A 13905-nucleotide genomic window follows, 5' to 3' on the forward strand; every position below is an offset into this window, starting at 1 on the left:
AAATCTACAGTTTTATTATACAATTTTTTACTTTTAGAACCTTTACAAATTTTATCTGTCAGATCAACTAAGATATTCAGTTTATCTTCTAAACCTTTTCCTGTGTAATGTCTACCTTGTTTAATAGCTGATAAAGCTTCTAAATATCTTTTCATCATATTCATTTTATAATCAGCATTATCAATCCTTTTCTGATACTCATCTTTGTTGTTTGTTAAATTTCTATTTTTGGTTTCATTTCCTTTTTCTCTCTTAAATTGATCTCTTTTTGCTTTTGCCCTTTTAATAACTTCTTCAATATCTTCATCAGTTTTATTCCACATTATTGAAGGTAATTCAAATTCTAATTCTTCTAGTAATTCTTTATCTAAATTTTTGTCTATATCTATTTTTAAAAACATACTTCCTACATCTTCAGTATAATCTTCCTCTGACTGATTCTCTATCTGAGGTAAAGATCTATAGGCCTCATTCATAGTGAAAGATAAATTATCAACAGCATCTTTTATACCTATCAAGTTTTGTTGTCTAGAAGTTTCTAGTTTTTCCATTTGATGAAGTACAGGTTCGTGGAAATCGGCCAATGATTTTTGTATTCCTATATCTTCTTCTAATTTTATTTCATTATTTTTCCTAATTTCTGATTGTAGTTTAACTAATCTTAGATCATTTTTTAATTGCTCTAACAACTTTTTATTTCTCTCTTTTTCAATACTTTCCATTTATAGGTAGTAAAATGTTCGTTATACAAGTCTATGTAATTCAGAAATTATATTACAAAAAATGTTTCTAAATAAATGGAAGAATTTAATGACCTCAAACGATTTCCTGAAACATACAAATTAAATGAACTCGAGATAGGTAAATATAATTTAATATCACTGAGAAAAATAAATACAAAATACGGTGACTCTATTATAGCTAGATTAGAAGTAGACAATGATGAGAAAGATTTTTATCTCTCGAAATGTCATGGTGAATTATCTGATAAAGCTATAAGAAAAATTAATAGTGGAAAATATATTTTTGATTTTAAAGGTAAAAATAAATATTACGATTATGAATTACATGTAAAATAAAAAACGATATTTTCAATAAGGTTTTAATAAAATAAAAATTATTAATATAAAAATAAGAATTTTTAAATATACTGATATTTCATATAAAAATGTAAAATATAGGTCTATTTTAAATTTTTTTAATATAAAAAATAGGAAATTAATAGTAGTATATAGGGAAGGGCAAAAGTGTCCTGTAGCCCCCCCCATATACTACTTTTAAATACCATATATATTCAGATTTAACTAATCAGAACCATGGCTATTTTTTTTTGTCAGAAATGTTATCAAACAGTACGGCAGTAAGTTAATTTTCCCAAAATGCTTTTCTCCACGTGCCATTTGCAGATTTTTAAGACAGCATTTCAATTTTTTTTCACAATATCTAAAGGCATGGTTGAACTTTTTTTCGTATACATTTTACTTTTAATTTAAAAAACATAATTTTAATTTTGCTGCCCCTTTCTTCTGATTTCTAAAGCTCTTGGGTACCATGTAAACTCTTCATTTATCGATTTTATTCTTTGCAATGATGTGAACACGACATTTATGAGAATAGTCGAAATTCATTATAAAATAAGAGGTTATTTCTGTATTTTTACCGAAATGAATTTACGAAAATAATTTATTAAGTTCTTTTATTTTTTTAAAACCTTTTGCAAAGGCATAGGCAATAAAAAAGCTATTCTCATGCTATTTCGAGAAGAAAAAAAACGTTAAATGTTATTTTTATGGTGCATATTATTAAGCTCATGATTTTGATATTCCAATTAATGTTAAAAGTTCAACTAATAAAAAAATATTTCCTTAAAGAATAATACCCGCACATTGAATGAAAAAGCAATACCATTCAATTAGATAGAATTAAAATATTAATATGAAATATTTTCCAATTAAAATAACGTTAAATAATAGTATTATTTAAATTATTAATGAATGAAAGCTATTTTTTGAAAAGGTTCAAAATAATTATTATAAAATTCTACTCTTAATATTTGATATATTATTAAAATCTGTGTTTATTTTCTAGAATAGGTATCTTTAAATTAAATAAATCTTAAACTGTTCAAATCACATATGGAAGATATTTAGAAAATAGTTAACTTAAATAAACTAATAATGTGTTCTAATAAATGTCTTAATGACACGCAACGCTCTTACTATATCCCTTTTTATTACAGTAAAAAATGGAGTAATGCATGAAAAACTCTGTAAATAGCATAAAGTTAAGAAATCTGCAACTGATTTATTTATTTCTTGATATATTTATTTCTTACACTTGTTAGAATACTAGTCGTTTTTCTTATAAACATTTAAGAAAATATCCGGCAGAATTTTGCATACATTAAAAAAAAAGTATTCGATTATTATAAACATAGCTACTGATGTCATTATTTAGAAAGATACGTTTACTCTATGAATAATGATCTTGCTTTCAACTTCCTTATTGAATTTATACCATAAATTTAAATTTATAGGAAAGCCATCGCCATCTTTAATATGGTGGAAAAGCAGAAGAATAATAGATGATGGCTTTGAAGTAGTGGGTCATATTACCCGTAACGAGCTTTTCATAGAAAAACTTCAAAGAAGAGATTTGATGGCTACGCTAACGTGCCAGACGACCAACAATATAATATCCCCTCCATTAGAAGCTTCTGTTACTTTAGATATTCAATGTAAGTATATATTAATAATAGGATATTCTGTCATAATGTATAACATAGGAAATTCAATATTTGTCAATGATGTAATATAATGTGAATTTCTAGTTAATGTATTCACTGATGAATTATAGGCAGGAGATTATTTTAAAATAAATATGCAGGAAGTAATCATTGCAGTGATTCGGTTTTTAAGCTTATATAAAGTGGATTTATTCATTTTGTTTGGCATAAGTTTTTTTTTAATTTGATCCATATTATTTATTTGATTTTGTTGCTCTAATTTATTTGATTTTCTTACCCTAAAAATAATCGATGATTTATAGAATCAAATGTAGATGTAAAAATACATGGTTTGGTGCGTTTTGCTTAAGTGACAATATTATTATTATTTGTTCTTCGAAAAAGTGCAAAATTAGTTACAAAGTTTGTCAAATAATGGTTTCTGCTGTATTGATTCCGATAGAAATGATTTCACGGTCCTTTGGTAATTTTGTCCTCATGCTAAGACACATTGTTCCTGAATATATTAGAAATATATATATTCAGGATATATGTGTTCCTGAATATATTAGATAGTAGACATATGTTTATAGGTAGTTCAGTTCGTTCATTAGTTAGTTAATAATTTTCCTCTGCCATCCTCTTATTTATATATTGCTGACGTAGTTTGTAACTATTTCAGAAAATTGCTGAGAATAAAACCTGGTTTTTTATGTACTATGGAGAAAATCGTATTTTTCTTTAATTAGTTTTTCAAATCGTCTATCAATTTTGGGACCCCTTGCTGCTTATACACTATAATTTAAGAACTTTTGAGATGGATTTGTGAAATGGATGTGGCACAAATAGAACCCTTCACTTACGAGCCCATACCTCAAAATTAAATTTCTCACTTAACTCCGGAAAAGAATTTACTTGATGAAGTGTGGCTATTTTTTTGATGCATTGCATTTGATAATGGTTTTTTAATAATAAAAATCAATTTGAAACAGAAGTGTAAACACTAAAACTACTAGAAAATTTTGGAGTATAAACTATTAAGTTTGTCCCATAATTTGTACTCTTAAAATTACCAGATATAACCAACGATTGGAAATATTTAAATAAAAAGGGAAAGAATAGAAATAAACAGTCCGCTACTTTCCACTAATGCCTTTTTTATCTTCCCCAAATTACAAAACTATTTACTAAGTTTATCAACAGACACTGTTGTTGATTTGAAGTTTCTTCCTCCATGCCGAATTCAAGTGCTAAACCTCCGACTATACCACGCAATTGTTGAAACAGTTTGTTCTTTTGGAGTTATAGTTTTCTGGTTTGCAGCGCCTTCAGGAGATTAATCACGTGTCTAATATTGGAGCCTTTTGAGCAATATCTTAATTCTGTATACAGAACTCAACAAATCGTATATTTTGAGGCCCTTCTGTTTCTCTTCAACTGATTTTTCAAATCGTTAAGAAAAGATAAACTATGCACTCTTCTTTTTGTTTGTAGAAGACATTTGTATTTAACAGCAATTAAAATAAGAAGAATAAAATTTTTTGTCAAATGCTTGTGTAGACTAATCTCACTAAAGTTACGTTTTAATGGATTTTTGAAAGGTTCTGCATAATTTAAAATTTTTAACGTACTTTTACTTAGTTGAAGGCATCTTTCAAAATGTTTGTTGTTAGTTCTAACGATAAGTATTATAACACGCAGAAATTAGTTTTATTTTTACAAGATCTATGGAATTGTGAAAGTTGATAGCACAAGTCACAGAGTGTGAAATGAATTTGGAATGAATGAAAAAATACTGTTGTCATACGAAATTTTAAAAAAAATAATCGTATGAAACTAGGCGGCGGTACTCATACAGTTGCTGGAATCCATAATTGTCAGTTACATACATAACAAATGGAATGGACTTTTGATTAAAATTATTAGTAATCAACAGTCTGGAAAATAATCGCATGCAAAAAGGCAAAAGCTCGAAGAACAATAATGTAAATTACAGGAAAATGGTTATCATTTAAGAAATTTGCTCTAAAAAGTTTCGCAATCGATTAAACTTCAGATAATTTGATAGTTATTTTAAAACTATTAATTAATTATTTTTTTAGATAAACCACTTTCCGTGCACGTTAAAGGAAAAAGGAAGAAACTTTCCGCTAAAAAAACTGTGCAATTTGAGTGTGAAGCCAGAGGTTCTAGACCGCCAGCTGTCATATCATGGCGTAAGGGAAGCTTTAAATTAAAAGATGCTGTCAACAGGGTTTCTGCTCAAGGTAATGTTACAACAAGTATCTTGACAATTACGCCCTCTAGTGATGATAATGGGAAGTTTCTCTACTGTCAAGCTGACAATCCATCGATATCAGGAAGTTCTATTGAAGATGGATGGAAGTTAGATGTTCACTGTAAGTAAATTTAAATATTAATTTGTATTAGGCAAATTGACTCTCTCGAAGGCAGTGATAAAAAATTCGTTTAATCGAAGAAAGGGGGGGCGGATAAAATTTTCTGGCATTATTATTAATACTGTTATCATTATTATTTTTTAAATTCATCTTTCACTCGTCAATTTGGGAAGAAATATTTGTCCATTAAGGAACTACTTTCTTGTTTGTTTGTTTGACCAATTAATACTTAGAGCGTTAAATTTTGTACCATAATTCAAAATGATACAAGGAAAGGATAAAAAAGGACGAATTTTCTAATACTATTAAACTTTTAACACTATCTATTCTATTTTTCTTAAAGCAATTTATCTTCTACATGTCAATAGTAGAACAAATATAACTATTAATAAAATATGCAAAATGAGCACGCTTTTTAATTTTATTGAAGCATGGAAGTATTGATACGATTTAGAAGCTTTGCATATTTATCCAAAAGTATTACTGCGCAAACAGATTGTTTGCAACTTTATTTTCTAAAACATAAATGCGGTCTGGGTGCTCTTTTTAATCATGAAGTATGATTAAAATTTAATTTTAAAAGAAATGAGAATTACAGAATTTTAACGTAAAAATGTTAAGAACATTTTTCAAAGAATTTAATTCAATTTTATATCTAGCAGAAATTAATAATAAAAAAATAGATATTTCCGTAAAACATTTCCTTTTTTATTGGAAATTTAAAACTTTCTTTTAAATCTTATTATATAATAATTTTTGGAGTAAAAACAATAAATTTTTATCGAATTTGTTATTTATTTGCAAATAAATAAATAACAAAGAGTTTAAAAAAGGAATTAATGGAAGGGTATTATTAGCAATTATGTTAGAGTTTAAATAAATAATTAATATAAGAGTATTATAAACAATAATGTTAGGATTTAAATAAAAAAAATGATAAAAGAGCTCGTCGCAATATTCTACAACATAAAACAATTCAATATAATCTCTAATACAAGGCTGAACCAAATTAGTAACTTAAATGCTACTCATTAGGCTGTTTTAACCTCCTAAATTGGAAACGTGGATTTAGGCTAATTTATTATGGAGGTTATTATGGTTAAGGAGGTGTCCTGCAGAGGACTGATCGCTAAGACACGTTTCCCAGCACATCACCGAAGTCAAGGGCGAGTGGTGTTGCTTTTAGGCAACGGAGTACCTGTGCACTGGGCACGCACCTCCGATCGAAAAATAATGAAAAGTGAAAAATAGGGGGTCTGTTAATCGAGAAGAAAATAAAATAAAATGTAATAAAAGAGGGTGGGGGTAGGTCTAACTGGTAATTTCATCATGTGTATTGTATGGCCGATGACAACCATCACACACCTCATCTTCATTTATTGAAAATTCAAAAAGGGAGGTTACATAGAAGGGGATTACAAGATGATACATTGAAGAGCAAAAAACAAATTCACAGTTTAACAGATGAAAACACTGTAGAAGTGTTTCAATATTCTTGGACAACATAAAAAGACGAAAATATGTACAATAATCTCAATTATGTATAAGAAATCAGCGGGGTAAAAATAATAATATGCAGTAGAAAACACAAAAGTACAGTAGAAAAAATTGTAAATAAAGTAAAACACATCACCGAAGTCAAGCATCACCGGCTGCGGTCAGTGCGCGGGTCTGTGACCACTTGGATCAGGATCAGTCTGCGTAGGGACCGAGGGTGTGTGGTATTGGTCCTCGTTAAATTGTTCTATCATAAAGTGCTCGACTTCGAGTGCAGGTTGTCGGACTACCGAAGCAGGGATGTCATTCGCTCTGCGGAGGATCAAAATTGTGATGGCATGTCTTCGGATCATCCTCAGGGATGTTTCCCAGACAGTCGCCAATAGCCCATTGTGCAGCTCTAGTGCGACGTAAATGAACAACAACAACTTCGTTAAGGAGGTTTTATTTATCCAATTATTGTTACACATATATATGCCTGCTTGTTAGAGATTTGCGAAATTATGCTTACAAGTTCTTGTTAAGTTGAGAACAGACAGCATATTATAGAGAAAGACATCACAAAAATATATCTAGCTACTCGAACCTACAATCTCCAAGCTACAACAGGTGCATCTTTGTAATGTCTTCTTTTTCTTAATTGTTCTATCTGTTATTCAATTTGGGTCATCCTTATATTTGATCATATTTTACAATAAACCTCACAAGACAGCCTATATGTGTGGAACTATAAATCAATAAATATTGGAATAGTAAGAATGGCAGGGACTTTTGGCCGAGCAGTCTTGCCTTTTTGACCCATGCTATTTAAAATAGCGTATTGTTTTGTATATTGTATAGAGTATTGTACATGTATTCGAATTCAACCATAACTCTCAATCGGTAACTATGAATAATGAAATTTGAATTAGCATCATAGGCTAAAGTGGTTTCAAAAAAGGGATTGCGTTATTTTTTCTTTGGAATTGCGCTGACCGGAACAGGAAGCAGCTGTCAAGGAACTTTGACCCCCCTATGATGATGCCCTTGAAAGAGTAGCCAACAAATCTACCCTGTAAATGCTTGAATTAACGAAATGTTAACAAAGATGGGCATGAATAAAAAAGTCTCTGAAATTGAAGAGCATATTGCACAATAATAAGACAAATCTTGATCCCGCTAATACTCTGCTTGGGAACGTTTAATGGAAGGACATACTTCCTTGGACGGACGCGCCAATAATGTATGGTTATTTTACTTGCAAAAAATTATCGAAGCATTCTTGCCGTGTGGTATCACTGTCCCATTAACCACTCTGAAGCGTATCAATCCGCATTGACACTGAATTCTCGCTGACTTTCTCAAATTTGTGTTACCTGTTTTTCAGATCTAAAAATGTTTTTAAGCAGCCCTTTACAACAAAACTCCCTTATCTGCGTAAATGAATAAATAAATAAATCTCATTACTTGATGCATGGAAAAATTGCAACTTTTAACATTTAAAACCATCATTAATATCCTTTTTTTCCTTTGTTAAAATTGAGAATAGATTGGAAAAATTAATTAACAGCCCTCTTACTCCTGCTAACCATATAAATAAACCATCATTTTTAAATAAACCATTGAAATATATTCAGTTTATTAATATTTTATTTGGTAAAATGCGTGGGCATTAAAATGTTACAATTACTAAATAAATGTCTAAAATGAATGATAGCGCTGAAGAACAATTTGGTAATTTTAACATGATACTTTAGAGAGTGGCATAAAAACCATTTATTCGGTTAAACTTGCTTTTCAGTTTTGTTTTTTTATTAAATTCATGGTAATTAAGAACAATAGTTCAAAACCCAAAATTTTCGGAACGGAAAAATTTCCAGACGAATGGTATGTTTTTTTTTTACAATTATCAGAATTATGTTTTTTATTTATTTATTTTATTATTTTTACCAGAAATGTTTTTATAAGTATGGTAACTTGACCCCAACTTAACTATATGTTATCCAAATTATGTGTTTCATTAATCATATGTTATCTAAAATACCATCTCAAACATTTTTGTTCTCAAATACCAATTGTTTTTTTTTTAAACTAAAATTGAAAATTTGCAAATTGCATGCGAAATATAGCTAAGACAGATTGTGTATTAAATTTTATTGTTTGATTAAAATAGAACCTTTTTTTTAAAATTTACTTAGAACTATTAAAAAAAAGTTCTAAGTTCTTCTTAGAACTATTACTTTTTACTATTAAAAAAAAGTTCTTACTTTTATATTGCCCTGATATAAGGCATCTCTAAAACTGCCCCGCAAAAGCATGAAATTATTCTTTACGATTTGAAACCCAGCCATCTGCATAAAATTTGAGACATATTAAGATCAAGAAATACGAAGAATATCTCTATTTCTGCTAAAAGACTTTCCAGAAAAACACCCATACAAATGAACTGTCAAATCTGGGAAAAGTTTTTATCTTATGATTTTCTTCAAGTCAAATATATATTCACAAGAATTCCACCGTATTTGTCAAGCCTTTCTTGAAATGTTTTCTAATAGTCTCAAAATTCAAAATACTTTGAGTGTCTGACGCTAGCCAAGAACATTTCATTTTATGGAAAGACATTTTCAGGGAAAAAAAAGTGAACTGGTTTGGAGACCGTTTCCACCTTAGAAATTTTCATTTGGCTGTCAGTCTGTCCGGAAATTCAGGATATATTTCTGATGAAATTGGGAACCGAACGATTCCTGACAATAAGTTTTGCAATTTTCTCCCATTTCTGTCGAGATGTTTTTGGACTCTCTAAGTAACGTTTTTTCTTCATTTTAATGTATGGTCGATACAAATTGTGTGAGCTAAATACTGATTTATGCAAACGCTTTTATTTTTATTAGACAAATGATTTGAATGATAAAAATCAATATCACATGGATTTTGCTATCAGGTACAAAATAATACGTGCGAGCAGCATGAGTAAGATTTAATTTATGAAAATTCTTTCTGCTTGCAAGTGAGTTTTCAAGTGATAATGATTTTATAAAAAAATATACTACCAATAAAAAATAAATGTATCGTTTGCGTTTTGCATTATTTGATACGCAAACAATAAGTACAACAAATAACTAAGACACAATATGCCTAATACATTTTTTAAAAATTTAGTAGTCATGAACATGCAAAGACGGTAAGTTTTATTACAATTTGAGAAAATGTTCGCGTGGAGAATTTCCCAGAAAACGATTTCGTTAACAACGACAAAAAAGAGTTTTGTTAATTTTGGATATCTACTCTTCACTTTAACAATCATGAATATTTAATATTAAATAAGAACAATTTAATCTTCCATTCAAGAGTTAACATATATATTTTGATTTTTAGATGTGCCTCAACTCAATCTCCGACTCGGAAGCAAACTGCGCCATACTAATATTATTGAAGACATGGACGTGTATTTCGAATGTAATGTGAGAGCCAATCCTTGGGTGTCAGAATCAGGATGGAGATTCGAAGGCTATCATCTAGAAAACAATGCGAGTGCTGGTGTAGTTATTAGTAATCAATCATTAGTTCTACAAAAAGTAAGCCGAGAACAGAGAGGGCGCTATAGCTGCCTTGCAACCAATAACGAAGGGCAAGGCGAAAGTAATCATGTTTATCTACGGGTACAATGTAAGTAATGATTTGTTGAATTATCTATTTATTTAATGTGTACAATAATTAGGGATGATTGCTGAATTATATAAATAAAAAAAAAATAGTTTTGCCCAAATTCAATGTAAGAGAAAGTTGGACAATACCAGGCTCCTAAGATTTCTTTTACTTCCTGAAAAATTTCATTTCCCCCATAGGTTAATTTCTTTTTTATTTTTATTTTAGTAATAAAATTGGGTTTCATCTATATTTTAAAAATCTATATAGCAAAGAAATTAAATACAGGTTTCATCTATACATAAGGAAAACTATATTTTAGAGGATACATTGATGATTTTTTGGAAATATGCTATATAGACCGGTTTTAAAAAAACACGGCTAAAAAAACATGGACACTAAAGAATGTAGTTGCTGTTTATTCTGATTGTTTATTTTTTGCAACAACGAATTTCTATTAAATGACTTAATTTAATATCGTGCGTGACTCGGGGCCTCGTACCAAAAAATTCATATTAGCATGTTGCTTTCGTGCGGTAGAGGTTGCCCCAGAACAAACTTTAGCTTATGGTACTAACTGTCTGAGAGTAGAAATGAATTATTAATAAATAACACAACAATACAGACATGATTAACATATTCTTACTCTCTTAAAATGAACGAGTGAAAATAACTCAACTTGAGTGCTATTTAACTCTTTCATCTAGAAAAAACCGGCCTTCTCATCTGGAGTTAAAATAACTCAAGTGAAAGAGTTATATGGAAATAGCTCAATTTGAGTGAAAAAAATTTCACTCAAACTTGAGTTATTGTCACTCGAGTTTGAGTGATTTTCAGTATTACCTGAGTGAATCGTTTTCACTCAAACTTGAGTGATTTTAACTCGTGTTTGAGCGATTTTCAGTATTTCAGTTTGTTAATTGCAGTCAAAATTTTTACTGTAAATATTCGAAATTTTTGTATTTAGTGGTGCCATCTATCGTAAGCGATAAAAAATAATATAGTTTTCGTTTCAAAAAAATTCCTTTTGATAGAGAAAGCCTTAGATAGGAATTTTTTTTATCTTAATGTTTATTGAATTTAAATATCGAATTAGATAATATAGTACTTGTGAAAGCTTTTGCTGTGAGCATATCGACACTGGCTGGGATTCGTACTGGCTTCCCGTCTGTCGTGAGATTGACCGATTAACCATCTCGGCTGCAGTCCTGTGACAAGACGGCTACAAAGAACTAATTAGTTTCATGAGTCTTGTTGGCGAGGATAAAGTTTTAATTTGTTAAATCAAGTAAGGTGAAAACACAGTTAAAAATTTTTTTCACAGTTAGCAGGTTGAATAGCAGCATTTTGTCGTTATCCAATTATTTTGATTGTATACGGTAAAACAACAATTAAATTAATTATTACTTAAGAGGTTTTTTTTTATGAAAAATTCCTAACCACTGTAGATTTGAGTTTTTTTTTCTTTCCCCTAAGTTACGTCATTTTTCTTTGAAGTTTAATTTTTAAAAGAAAGGAGCTCTAAACGAATTTTTAAAGTATGCAGTTTTATAAATATTATGCTCCTTTAGGTTCAATTGAAAATATTATGAGTCATTTTTTTTCGAACAAATTTATTCGTTTAATTTATAAAGCTTTATTTTCAAGCAATAAAAAAGGTATATTGTTTTAAATTGCCTAAATTTTTTTAAGACAAATTTCTGAAACTAAGTGAAATTAATAAATTTTTGAAGAGGACGTTAAAAGCTAAAAAATCTGGATTAAATACCAATTTTCAAACTCAATTTTACAAACTCTTTTGATATAAATTTGTTTGAAATCCAAACTATATATTTATTTTGATTAGAAAAAAATAAGTATAATTTTTGTTCTGCAATAATCCTAGCTTAGTATGAATTCGAATAAAAAAATTAACTAATTAACATTAACTACTTGACTTTACTTTAATATTGTTTTTACCATAAACTTTGCTCAAACATAGTTTTCTTAAGTCAAAAAGAAATAAATAATAAAAATTCATGAAAACGACATTTTTAATAAAATTACTAAAATACAGAAATATTTAAATACCTAATTTTAGGCATATTTTAAATTAATTAAATTGCATCGCTTTTGAATTATAAATAATTACAATTAAATCAAGTATGTATTTTATGAATTTTAACTATTATTGTAGCAAATCTGTAGCAACCAAACGATGCCCTGTGGTGTCACCTATGTCCTCACCACCGAGACTCAGTTCAAGTTCAGATATGAAACCTTAAACATGAATTTTCCCCTATCCCCGAGTTTTCTTAAATTTTAATTCTTTCTTTTACTTTTTGTTTAAGTGTAATTTATGTTTGTGTCTGTGGTTATTAATTAAAATTCTTTATTAAGTGCACTTTTAGTCACTTTTGTCGTAATTTACAACGTATTTGAGCTAGCCGATATTCCGTTACACTACATAAATGGCCCCCAACGTGAGGCGCCAGTTGTAATAGACGCAAGATGATGAAATAAAAATATCATCACTATGAGCTCAATATTTTTAATTATAAAATCACATTAAACAATGAAGAGTAAAAAAAACATAACATTAACTAACAAAAAGAACTAGAAAGTGTTTACTCAAAATGAGTAGGAAAAGGGGAACCAGGATGGTTCACAGAGCTCGTCCTGCGTCATCTCATATTAAGTCAGAAAAAAATAGTTGTTGATATCGTTTTTGGGATAGAGGGGTAGCGCCATCTAGTGCTACAAATAAACTACCCGTTACATTATGAATATAGATAGTATACGTTATTTCCGTTATCAATATATACGTTTAGAATTTTTACCTAATTGTAAGAAATTAATATATAATCAAAAAGAAAAAACATTATAAAAATTTAATATACCAGCCAGGAAAGCAAGATTGAAGACATCAAACTCTTTCAATTTTACAACAATGCAAAGTAACTGCAGTTTTTCTGCAGATTCATCAGAAAGTATACTTCTGAAACAATGACTGCATAATTACTTCAAATTTACTGCAGAATGACCACGGATTTAAAGTTTCAGTTTTTTCAAAATTTATGATTTTCAAGTGACCTCACTTAAACTACAGTAATTTTGTAGACAATAGCTAAAATTTTTTCGAAATAAATGACTGAGAAATTACTTCGCATTGGCTGCAAAATAACTGCAGAGTTTTTACAGTTAAGATTACACTACAGAAAATTTGCAGTTAACTCTAGAAAAACTACGAAAATACTTCAGTTCTGTAGAATAACTACAGTTTATTTTCAGCTGGGATATAGGTATATAAATTCAAATAGAACTATATCTCATAATAAATATTACTTTTAATTTTGCTCTTATTTTTTTACTATTAATCTATAACTATTGTAAAATTCTAATTTATTTGCATTTTCAAATACTTTAATTAGCATTGTACTTTTAATTAAATACTAATTCTGCATTTTCAATTTTGCCTCGAAAATTGAATTTGAAGAAAAGTGGTAAGAACTTTTATGCTAGCAACAAAGGAAAAATAGTTTGTATAATGTGATAAATACTTTATGAAATAAGAAGATAGTATTGATTCTGAATTCCAATTAAATAAAAGCTAAAAACAGGATAAAAACAGAAAAATTCAAAATGCTGCTTAATTTTTTTAAATATAATATTTTCCACTTT

General features: G+C 28.9%; 1 protein-coding gene across 1 annotated transcript in view; it reads left to right on the forward strand.

Moving 5' to 3' along the window:
• The window catches only part of LOC107449318 (neural cell adhesion molecule 2), a 156036-nt gene that overhangs the window by 97888 nt on the left and 44243 nt on the right, over window positions 1–13905 (forward strand). The window contains exons 4-6 of the mRNA XM_071185035.2: window positions 2537–2737; window positions 4828–5124; window positions 9976–10266. Coding sequence (XP_071041136.1) covers window positions 2537–2737; window positions 4828–5124; window positions 9976–10266 — 789 coding nt within the window. The remainder of the gene's footprint in view (window positions 1–2536; window positions 2738–4827; window positions 5125–9975; window positions 10267–13905) is intronic.

Source organism: Parasteatoda tepidariorum, chromosome 3, assembly GCF_982258835.1.
Source record: "Parasteatoda tepidariorum strain Cologne lab strain chromosome 3, Ptep-v5.0, whole genome shotgun sequence".
In the NCBI taxonomy this organism is placed as follows: Eukaryota; Metazoa; Arthropoda; class Arachnida; order Araneae; family Theridiidae; genus Parasteatoda; species Parasteatoda tepidariorum.